We start from the raw sequence: 11,215 nt of genomic DNA on the forward strand, positions 1-11,215 counted from the left end.
TTCACGGGGGAGGGGTTCTAACTTGGGGTTGGCGCGAAGATGGGGGGAGCTTGGTTGGTTGCGCAGTGGACCGCGGCATAGAGGCGGAGGCGCATCGGACGGATGGACGCTGGAGGGCTCGGCTTCCTCGTCGCGGGCTCCCGGCGCGAGTTCGTCGTCCTCAACGTCGACGACTTCTCCAAGGTAAGCCGCCGGACGTCGAGCCAATTAACCTTTTCCCCCATTTGGCTTCCTTCCAGCCTGAACGGATTGTGGGATAGTGCCAATTTTGAATATTAATTTTCCATTACTTTTACAAGAAAAACGTAAACTAAGCTCGAGTCGCTTTGTGGATATTTTTCTCTTCTTTGGTGATGTTAGATTTGGCGTACTATTTCCTGTTTGGAAGAAATGGAGAAGCATTGTACTATAGCTAGAGGAAACCCTCGGTGTGAAATAAATGGAACAGCAGGCTTGTTTCACTGCATATCATGTTGCTTTAATATCACTTTTGTTACTTGGGCATGTTAGTGTGTAGGCTCTTGCTTAGTTGCATATGGCTAACAAATCATATTTTGTTATCAAACTTTCCTTGAGCTCTCACTGTTACTTCTATTTGTGTTGGCGTCACATTGCAGCAAGGATCTTCACAGGGCTGTCCAGACTATATTTGTCAGATATGCGAAGATGACATTGACATACTCCAGGAAGAAAATGAGTATTTCGTCGCATGTAATGATTGTGCTTTCCCTGTTTGCCGCACTTGTTATGAGTACGAGCGTCAGGAGGGCACACAAGCATGCCCTCGCTGCAAGACCCGGTACAAACGCCACAAAGGTATGACTTTTGCTCCTTGAGCTTGTATCAGTTTTTCAGCTTTGTTATATCCAAAATGAGAAATTAAAGAGTATTTCATCTGTTAGAGCAACTCCAAGAGAGTTGCTATTTTCTATTCTATAATCTGATTTAGAGAATTTGATGTAAAATAGATCTCCAACAGATTATCTATCTCATTGTCCAAACATAGCCACCGGCTATTCCTCAATTTTCACTCAGCAAAGAAAGCTAGCCGCGTTCGCTAGCCATCTCCGCGTGAACCCCGTTTGCGCGTGCAGCATTAGCTGCTCCCGTGCATTTTCGCCCTGGCCTGCGCGCCAGTGCCCTCTCCCGCTTGCTGCCGCCACCGCACCACCGCGAGCACCTCGTTGGCGGTGTTGTAGTGCCGGACACGGTTGTCCAGCGCGGCGTCTTTCGTCGGAGCAGTAACGCTTCCCCGGCGATTGTTGGCCTCCACGGGCTACACTTTTGACGCCGGGAACGGGACCTGCGCCACGGGCTCGTGCGTGACGGCGCTCAGGTGCGGGGCGTCCGGCGGCGTACCGCCCCTGTCAGCCTCGCCGAGTTCACGCTTGCCTCCGACCGAGACTTCAACGACGTCAGCCTGGTGGATGGCTTCAACCATCGATTGGTCTTATTTGCAGTGTTCCGGCCAACGAGGTGCTCGCGGTGGTGCCATGGCAGCGATGGTAGGCTGGTGTGACCGAGCAGACCGAGGCCTTGGCTTGGGGCCTTTTGCTGGAAAACGGCTGGCGAGCTCTACTTGTCACCGAATGCGTTGGCCAGAGACCGGCTGCTCCCTCCGTGTGAGAGACCCTGCGCAGGCGACGGACGAAGGACTGCCGATCGGATCTTTGATGAGAGAAACGTGATGACACTGCAGTTTCAAAAATATAGACAAGAGAATTTAGATAACCTGTTGCGGTACCCTACTTTTTAAGTGGATTTTGTATTTTAGATAATAGCTAAATCATGTAATTTGGAATATCTTTTTACATAAGCTCTTGGAGTTGCTCTTAGGTAGTCCTCGAGTCCATGGGGATGAGGAAGAAGAAGGTTCTGATGACATTGAGAGTGAGTTTGCTTCCAGTATAGCTGGAAGATCAAATATAGTGCATCCATACCGTGTCTCTGTGGCAGAAAGCTCCATCAACTCATGGGACATTGATAGTGTAAGTATCACGAACAGTGGAACAAGTGTCCATTTCTATGAAGAGGTAATGAACTTTGATATCCCAATCTATCTGCCACCCATTCTAGTAGTACTGGTGATAAGGTCACATGTTTGCTTTTGCAGCATGTTGGAACTCCAACAAATCATCATGCTCTTGTTGTTCACCCTAACACTGGAGAAATTGTGCGATATAATCCCTGTAAGTTTCCCTTTCAAATAGTCTTACTTTACTTTTTCCTGTGCTACTGCATCGGTAGCTTACCATTTGGTTTTGCTGTTGTTTTAGTGCAAACGAGACCAATAAATCCTAATAGAGACCTAGCATTGTATGGCTATGGATCGGTTGCCTGGAAGAACAGAGTTGAGTGGAAAAGAAAACAACAGCATAAAATGCAAAAGGTCTCATCTGATGGTGAAGGATCTGATTTAAATGATTTTGACAGTGATCGCGATATTCCCAGGTGAGCGCATTATATTGTATCAGTAGTATCAGCAAATGCAAAAGAATACCTTGTGTAATTGATTGTGCAAAAAATGTTGTGCTAGTTTTCTCAAGAAATTATCTGCTTTGGACCTTTTAAGGACATAATTTGCCTACCTGAAGTAAGCATATTTGTATCTTGTCACTATTGGTAGTCATCGTGCTTTCACCTAGAGGAAATTTTAGAATTAAGCCATAAATCATTTTGGTGCCTTTTGCCAGACCTGGAATCAATAGAAATATTGGCTTTTGAAATGTTTTCTTCTATCCTGCATCTTTTGGTTTGTATAAAGCAAGTACTTGCTTTCTCACTGACAAGTGTCTAATACATTCTAGGTGTGCTGAAAGCAAGCAGCAACTATCAAGGAAGTTACCTATTCCATCTAGCAAAATAAACCCTTACAGGATTGTAATCAGTTTGCGGCTAGCCATTCTTGCCTTATTTTTCCACTATCGGATTCTGAATCCTGTACATGATGCTCACTGGTTGTGGTTGACTTCAGTTATTTGTGAAATTTGGTTCGCTTTTTCATGGATTTTGGACCAATTTCCCAAGTGGCACCCAATACAGAGAGAAACATACTTGGATCGATTATCATTAAGGTAAATTATCTACCTAAACTAAATATAGGCATAGAATCAGTTACATTTTTGTATAATTTGTGAAATTTTGCCCCCCTTAGGTACGAGAAGGAAGGAAAACCACCAGAACTGGCTCCAATCGATGTATTTGTCAGTACAGTTGATCCAATGAAGGAACATCCTTTAATTATTGCAAACACAGTTTTGTCTATACTGGCTGTGGATTATCCTGTTGATAAAGTTTGCTGCTATGTGTCGGATGATGGTGCTGCAATGCTTACTTTTGAAGCACTTACAGAAACATGTCTATTTGCACGAAAATGGGTTCCCTTCTGTAAGAAGCACAAAATCGAGCCTCGGGCTCCTGAATGGTATTTTGCTCAGAAAATTGACTATCTAAGAGAAAAGGTTCACCCAGAGTTTGTTCGAGAACGACGTGCAATGAAGGTTAGTTCATATGACAGACTAGGGAAGTAAGACTATTTGGACTTCATTTAATAGGCTTTTTGTTTGTTCATGACTCACTAGACATTTGCTAAAATGAAACTGTACTTAACATCACGCATAGCATTCGTACGGCCTAGTAATGAGGCGGGGTGGGGGGGGGGGGGGGGGGGGGGGGGGGGGCGATGAGATTTGCAAGAGTAAGAACATTAAATGATGCACTTTTACTTTCACATTCTCTGTTCTGCTACTGACAATGATGCAATATCTGTAGAAGCATGCTTGCGTGCCTAAGTGCCTGCTTACAAGATTGTTTTTACATTCTGATCTCAGCTTGGTTTAATACACATTATACTTGTTGATGTGTGTTTGCAACTAATTAGACTATTTTTAACCTGCATTTTGGTTTTCATACAGAGACAATATGAAGAATTTAAGGTTCGTATAAACGCAGTAGTTCCTAATTCACGCAAAGTTCCCGAGGGACGATGGTCCCTACCAGAAGGAGCTCCATGGCATGGAAATAATGTTCGAGACCATGCCGGGATGGTCCAGGTTGGGTGCTTTATTTGTCTCTAAAAGCCAGCTTTGTTTTTAATACTTCATTTACTTTTTTTATTGCTTGATGCACTTTGTTATGCTTTTTCTTTGTCAAACTTTGTTGAGCCTTGAATTTCCATAGAAAAAGTAATATGCAAAATGTGATGCATGCTGTTTTGTTTTGTAATTTTGAATTGTTCTTCTTACATATCTTGTGATTTCACCAGGTCATCACTGGCCATGATTGTGTCCTGGATGATGCTGGAAATAAGCTGCCTTGGTTGGTCTATGTTTCACGAGAGAAAAGGCCTGGTTATGATCATCATAAAAAGGCTGGTGCCTTGAATGCATTGGTAATCTACAGTGTTCTATCCATGTCTTTTCTTTGAGCAAGAGCAATCATATGAAGCTGTTACATCAGTCACTTCCTCCAAGTAACAATCTCCCTTTTTTTATTTTAGCTGCGAACTTCAGCAATTCTGTCCAACGCACCTTTTGTCCTGAATGTGGATTGTGACCACTATATGAACAATAGCAAAGCACTACGGGAGGCAATGTGTTTTCTGATGGATCCAGTATTGGGAGAGAAGATTTGTTATGCTCAATTTCCTCAGAGATTTGATGGCATTGATCAACACGATAGATATTCAAACCACAATGTTGTGTTTTTTGATGTATGTGTGGCATGAATTGATTCTAACTTTATCCGAAAGACATAAAAGATAGTATTCTGAACAAGTTTCTGCATTATCTACTTTTCTGTACAGATTAACATGAAAGGTCTTGATGGGATCCAAGGACCAATATATGTTGGGACTGGTTGTGTTTTCAGAAGACATGCTTTGTATGGATATGATGCCCCAACTGCAACAAAACCTCCTAGCAAGACATGTAACTGCTGGCCGAAGTCATGCTGCTTGTGTTGTGGATCGAAAAGAAAATGTTCCAAAGCTAAGAAAAAGCAAGAACACCAGAAGAAAGTGAAATGCAGGGATGCGTCCAAGCAAGTGCATGCTCTCGAAGTGGCTGGTGAGTTTGGTTCCGTTCTGTTGCTCCTATTCTTCATTTTATGTTCTCCAAAGTACTTATGGAGCCTGATCCGCATATCTCAAAATAAATAGGAAGAGAAACTGCACCCCCTGCGCCTCAAGAAAAGTTTGAGAAGAGATTTGGGCAGTCAGATGCATTTTTGGCTTCGACATTGCAAGATAATGGTGAAGGTTGTCGCTTTGACATGCTCAAAAGCCTTGATGATTGCATCCATGTGCTAAGTTGCGGGTACGAGAATAAGACACAATGGGGGAAAGAGGTAACTTTGCCCCATCCTGTCTTTGTTTTTCCTTTTTCAATGTAGTTCCAGATCAGACTCTTGAAATTGTGTTTGTGCCCTAGAAATAAAAGAAAATTTGCAACGTAGCATCCAAGAATGCTTTTAGCTAACTCGATGTAATTATCTAGGTTGGTTGGATTTATGGATCTGTCACTGAGGATATCCTCACGGGCTTCAAGATGCACTGCCATGGTTGGCAATCTGTTTACTGCATGCCCAAGAGACCAGCATTCAAGGGATCCGCTCCTATCAATCTCACTGATCGTCTCCATCAAGTTCTAAGATGGGCACTTGGCTCTGTGGAGATCTTTCTTAGCAAGCACTGCCCAATATGGTATGGGTATCGATGTGGTCTAAAACCATTGGAGAGATTGTCATATGTCAACTCTGTCATCTATCCGTGGACATCAATTCCTCTGCTAATTTACTGTGCCCTGCCAGCATTTTGCCTGTTATCTGGGAAGTTTATGGTGCCTGAGGTACTGCACGAAACAATAATATCGCTCTATGCTACTCTGCTTGTAGGGTTTCGTTTATAGATTATAGATGATGATATCTATTTCTTCTTTCCTTTTACAGATGAATATCTATTCAAGCATATTGTTCATAGCTCTATTTGTCTCCATAGCAGCTACCAGCATCCTTGAGATGCAGTGGGGAGGAGTCGGAATCAATGATTGGTGGAGAAATGAACAGTTTTGGGTTATTGGCGGTGTCTCCTCACACCTCTTTGCACTGTGCCAAGGGCTTCTTAAGGTTCTTGGTGGTGTGAATACTAAGTTCAGGGTGACTTTGAAGGGAGGCGACACGGATGAGTTCTCAGAGTTGTATGAGTTCAAGTGGACCTGGCTATTGGTTCCTCCGATGACATTGCTCTTGCTAAACGTTGTCGGAGTCTTGGCTGGTGTATCCAAGGCAATAACGGATGGATACGAAGCCTGGGGCCCACTGCTTGGCAAGCTGTTCTTCTCCTTCTGGGTTATCCTCCATCTCCACCCGTTCCTCAAGGGCGTGATTGGCAAGCAGAACAGGGTGCCGACCATTGTTGTTGTATTGTCTGTGCTACTAGCATCCATATTCTCTCTTTTGTGGGTCCGTGTAAGTCCGTTCGCCACCAAGTTTGATGGCCTAGTTCTAGAGGTTTGTGGTTTGGAATGTGAATGAGGTAGAAGATACAGTTTATATAGGAAATAGATTTATCATTTTTAGCGTAGAGTAGTGAGAGGGTTATATTCTTTCATTAGTTATTCAACTTGTTTTTATTCTTTGATGATTGCTGATTAGCATAGGTTTTAGTGAAGTAACGTTTTAGGAAAATATGTGTTTATGAACAGGAGGAAAATAGAAAAGGGAGAAGATAGTGCTACTGTTGTAGATATTGAGACAGGCACAATAGACTGACACTTGGTACATTTCCCCGTGTACATCGGTTGAGAACTGTGCATTTCGCTTGCACCGTTTCAAACTTTGAATGTGGCTGTGCTTCTTCAATCGAATTTTGGGGGTACTTGGTAGCAATCCCAGTACACAAGGTCAAGAGTTTCAGGTAAATGCCAAAAAAAAAAGCTCCTCCCTTTGTAAGTATCAGCTTGGCCGTCTCCAGTTTCTTTATGTTGCTGTTATGGTCTTTTCTTGCTGGTTTGCAAGGACAACTGTTCCTGTTTTCTTATGTGTTCCGATTTTGTAAATTGTGTTAGTCGAACTATACTTGTCAGTTCATCTTGTGTATTGATGGAAAAAAGAAGCCAGACAGTGCTCGCTAATTTGAGCACCCAATGGAACTCAGGATTTGTGTTCCAGGAAGGACTGGTACTCAGAATTCCCATGGTAATTGCTATTGCTAAGGCCAGTTGTGCTCAATGGTATCACTGACGGACGCCATGCCAAGCAAGACCATGAACATCATAGGGCCACTATATCATTATCAAGCTCCGTGTTGTTTCTGGAGGTGACTTGGAGGAGGTTTGTATGTACCCGGTCTCTGCATCCCCTGCTAGCTGGAAGCGTCAAGCGTCACCCATCGAGCCCATTCCTCCCTGCATCTTGTGATCTTGTCCGTGCGGCCATTGACACGAACTCATCACCTAACAGTTACCAACCCTTGCTGCATGTAGCCATGTACTAGACATACTAAGAGGTGAACGAACACTGTTTGTTTTTCCCGGGCCACTGGTCTGAGAATGGAGAGGAGTAGGCGTGTGCAGTATGCTGTGCAGTTAAAGTGAGCTGGTCCGAATTTAAGTGGCGCTCAAGCTTCTCCGTACTCTGCACAGTGATCAATAAGAGCTAATAAGGGCCTGTTTGATACCTCACACTAAATTTTAGTCACCCAAACTTTAGGCCTAGGTATCCAAACATGTAAGCTTAAAGTGAGCTAAACTTTAGTTTTCACCTCAACTAGCCATTAGTCCATCGGTTGGCAAATATGGACTAAAGTGAACTAAAAGATGCTCACGAGTCTATGCCTAAGCAATCTTTTCACTTTTAGTTCAGTCCATGTATCCAAACACACTTGACTAAAAATGCTCCATCTAAATTTTAGCTCAACTAAACATTAGTTCATCTAAACTTTAGCCGTAGGTCATCCAAACAGAGCAGCAGATCACACAGTTTGTTTGTACTAAAAGATAATGGAAGTACAGCTCGATCCGATCCCTCTCATAACTTGCCGTCGTTCTAGTAGGGTTGCTGAAGCAGTACAGCTACCATGTAACGTTCATTATTAGTGGCCGTTAATAAAATTATTATAGGAGAACATCTCAGTACTGCCACCGTCGTCTTTGATTAGGTCTTAGTAGGTGCTTGGAGTCCTGTCCTGGCCTCCAAGAAGGTCGTCTAACTAGCTTTTTGTTAAGGGGAGTTGCCGTTCAATCGTTCATAGATGTTGCTTTAGCTTTCCATGGCCGTCCTCCCTCCGCTCTGCAACTGCAAGTAGAGTGGTACTTTGCTCAACTCTCCCGTCTTGGTTTGTGATTTGCTCAAGTCCTGTTTGGATTAGAGCGGGTTCTTTGGATGGAGCTGTGGTGGTGACTGGTGATGGGCGATTAGGCAAGTTTTCGTTGGCGCCAAAGTGGAATGTGTACTGACCGGCAGACATCACGCCTAGCGCTGTATCCGGGAGCAGATGAGGCGTCTCATCACAAAGAGGTAGGACGCGCTGTGAGCGAATGTGTACTCGTACCACGGCCACGGGTGCACCATTACCTCCTTCTCAGCTTGTTGTAATGGGTACCACTAGAATTTGTTGCAGCTGTCCAAGCTAAGCTAGGACAGTTGTTGGCCAATCACAACCACCTCACCTTCATTAGTAGTAGTGTAGTATATATGTGCAATCCTTGGAAGACTAACGCGTCTCGATTGAGCTGGATCAAACTTTGCGAAAGTAGATCATGGTCATGGCGCCAAAGCACGGGGCATTGCTTGACTTGATCGAGCAGCAATTGTAGCGCTCAATTTCTTACAGGCCTCACATTAATGGACGGAGTCAACAGACGATTCTTACCACTCAATTTCTTAGCATAGTTATCTAGTATCTCTACGGGCAGTGTTCACTGTTCTTGGGTTATATAAGCTCTAGGTCCACTATGATGTTAAATACATTAGCAAGAGTAGTGTTCAGTGTCCACCACCTTCGTGGTATATACTCACTGTATGGGTGTTAAGAGTATGTGGACAATGGAAGCCTCCACTGTCCACCGACTCTTTAGCCCCAATATAGTGAGCTAAGCTTGAGGTGGAACGTTAATGCAAGAGGATGGGATGCTAAAGAGGGAACCAGTGTGTTAGTTAGAAAAAGTAATAATGGAGAGTTAAGCACACGTCCGTAGTACCACGGCGTCCTCAAAATCAAAGAGGACCGACCATGCACTCTCTTTCGCCGATAAATTAAAGGCACACTTTTATTTTAACTCGTGCCCCAAAACGACTACCAAAAGCGTAGCAAATCAACTAAGCAAGTGACCGTATGCATGTGCCTTCTGGACCCGGACGGCAATCTTTGGGGTTTGGTCAATGGTGAAATTTTCGTATTTTGGTCTCTTTTGAAAACAATTTTTAGAAAAATACCAACGCCAAAACAATTTTTAAAAATAGACCATTTTTAGGCGTCTTAGCACATGACGCCGAGATATGAGGCTCGGCGTCGTGTCACTCCACGCCGAGGTACTGCCACGTCACGGGAGACCGGGGTCGTCGTCGACACGTTGGCGCGTGGGTCCGAGACGTCGGCGTCGTGTCAGCCGACGCCAAGTGCCCAACATCGGCGCAGTTGGACTGAGCGCCGAGCTCTGGCCCCATCCGGAGCGCGGCCTAGGCGGCCCAACAAAGAACGGTGGCCCAGAAGCTCGGCGTTGGGTAACTTAACGCCGAGACTCCAGACCTCGGCGCGGCCCGACTCAACGCCGAGGTCTGCACCCTTTAGGCCACGCCGAGGCCCCTTCTTCTTCTTCCCTCCCCTCCTCCATTCCCCCACGGCTCCCAAATCCCCCACGCCCCCCACGAAACTCTAACCTCCAAAATCGACCCCCGGTGCCCGGATCTCGTCTCCCGAAGCTTCCTCGAGGTAATGGTCCCTCCCCTCCTCCATTCTATCCGCGTAGATGTGCTTACATTGTCCCTAATCATTTGGAATCATTGTTGTTTGGTGATTTGGTATATTTGTGTTTGCATTTGCAAAATGTATGGCTTAGGATGATTGAGTGCATTGTTGTTTAACTGTTATATGTGATGAACATGTTAGGTTAGTTTGGTTTCTAGTTATTTTGGTCATTAGGGTTATTTGTTTATTGTAGGTGTCATTAGGGTTAGTTATTTGTTGGTCATTAGGGTTACTATGTATTTTATTAATTTGTTGGTCATTACATTTCAATTTGTTATGACCAAGGCGTTTTCTTCGTAACGTTAGGATGCCAAGGCGTGGTAAAGCTCGTATTCCAAGGTAATCCCAATGTTTATTCATTATCTGTGCAACAAATAGAAAACCCTAGGTTTAGGTTTGGTTCTCCGTTAATATGACTAAATTCTTTCAATTGTAGCTATGGTCGCCAGAGGGCAAATCCGTACGACCTAAAGCCTCTCCCTGAAGGTGTTCCTCGACCAATGTGCTTTTGTGGTGATCCTTGCAAGGTAGACATCTCTGAAGATGAGGAAACATATAGGCAGAGGTACTGGATGTGTTCCAATTATGCATGGGAACCTACAAAGCAACAACGCCGTGCATCGTTTGTGAGGAATTTTTTATTTTGTTAATTAATTTTCTTGTGATATTAAGTATTGCTTATTTATTTGTTTTGTAACAATTTGTTTTTCTTGCAGACCGTTCCACCACTGTGTGACTTTGAGCAGTGGATTGACACTGAGATCAAGGAGTCGGACAAGCAGCGTCTAGAAGGCCTGAAGGAGTGGGATGCGGAGGTTAAGGAGAGGTTTGAGCAGAGACGCAGACTAGAGGCTATAGAAAAGGAGCATAAGGAAGAGGAGGAAAGGAGGCGTGTTGCTGCGTACCGGGCGGAGAGGGAGAAGAAGATTGAGCGTGTGCGCCGAGCGAAGGCAGCGATGGAGGAGAATCCCGATGCCGAGAGGAAGGGAAAGTGGCCTCGTTGCACTCAGTAGGTATTTGGTTCATTCACGAGCGATGTCGAGTGGAAAGGGTTTAGGTGGAGGGAGAGGAAAGGGGGTGAGGAAGGGACCTCCGATTGTGTGGGAGGGTTCTCTGGGTCCTGATTCTTTTGAAGAAGCAATAGAGGAATTTCCTTTGGAGAGGAAGAGTGACTTCACCCGTGAGAGACCTCTTAGATCATACGATAAGCGCATTGAAGATTGGCCAAAATGCCGCCACGGTTTGGATTGC

At 44.5% G+C, this 11,215-nt stretch overlaps 1 protein-coding gene across 3 annotated transcripts; it reads left to right on the forward strand.

The window, feature by feature from the left end:
* Positions 1-14: 14 nt before the first annotated feature.
* Positions 15-6,876, forward strand: LOC136520431 (cellulose synthase A catalytic subunit 5 [UDP-forming]-like). 3 transcript variants are annotated; one of them, XM_066513942.1, is made up of 14 exons: positions 15-183; positions 618-816; positions 1,837-2,033; positions 2,114-2,189; positions 2,277-2,451; positions 2,808-3,074; positions 3,155-3,500; positions 3,915-4,052; positions 4,265-4,390; positions 4,499-4,711; positions 4,805-5,066; positions 5,159-5,346; positions 5,496-5,846; positions 5,947-6,876. In XM_066513942.1, the coding sequence occupies exons 1-14, from the start codon at positions 103-105 to the stop codon at positions 6,529-6,531; spliced, it is 3,204 nt and encodes a 1,067-aa protein (XP_066370039.1). In that variant the 5' UTR covers positions 15-102; the 3' UTR covers positions 6,532-6,876. The 3 variants fall into 3 exon arrangements, with proteins under 3 accessions (XP_066370039.1, XP_066370040.1, XP_066370041.1); XM_066513943.1 differs by having other exon boundaries at positions 5,996-6,270; XM_066513944.1 differs by lacking the exon at positions 5,947-6,876 and having other exon boundaries at positions 5,159-5,315; positions 5,496-5,783.
* Positions 6,877-11,215: the final 4,339 nt, after the last annotated feature.

This window comes from Miscanthus floridulus, chromosome 18 (genome assembly GCF_019320115.1).
Source record: "Miscanthus floridulus cultivar M001 chromosome 18, ASM1932011v1, whole genome shotgun sequence".
In the NCBI taxonomy this organism is placed as follows: domain Eukaryota; kingdom Viridiplantae; phylum Streptophyta; class Magnoliopsida; order Poales; family Poaceae; genus Miscanthus; species Miscanthus floridulus.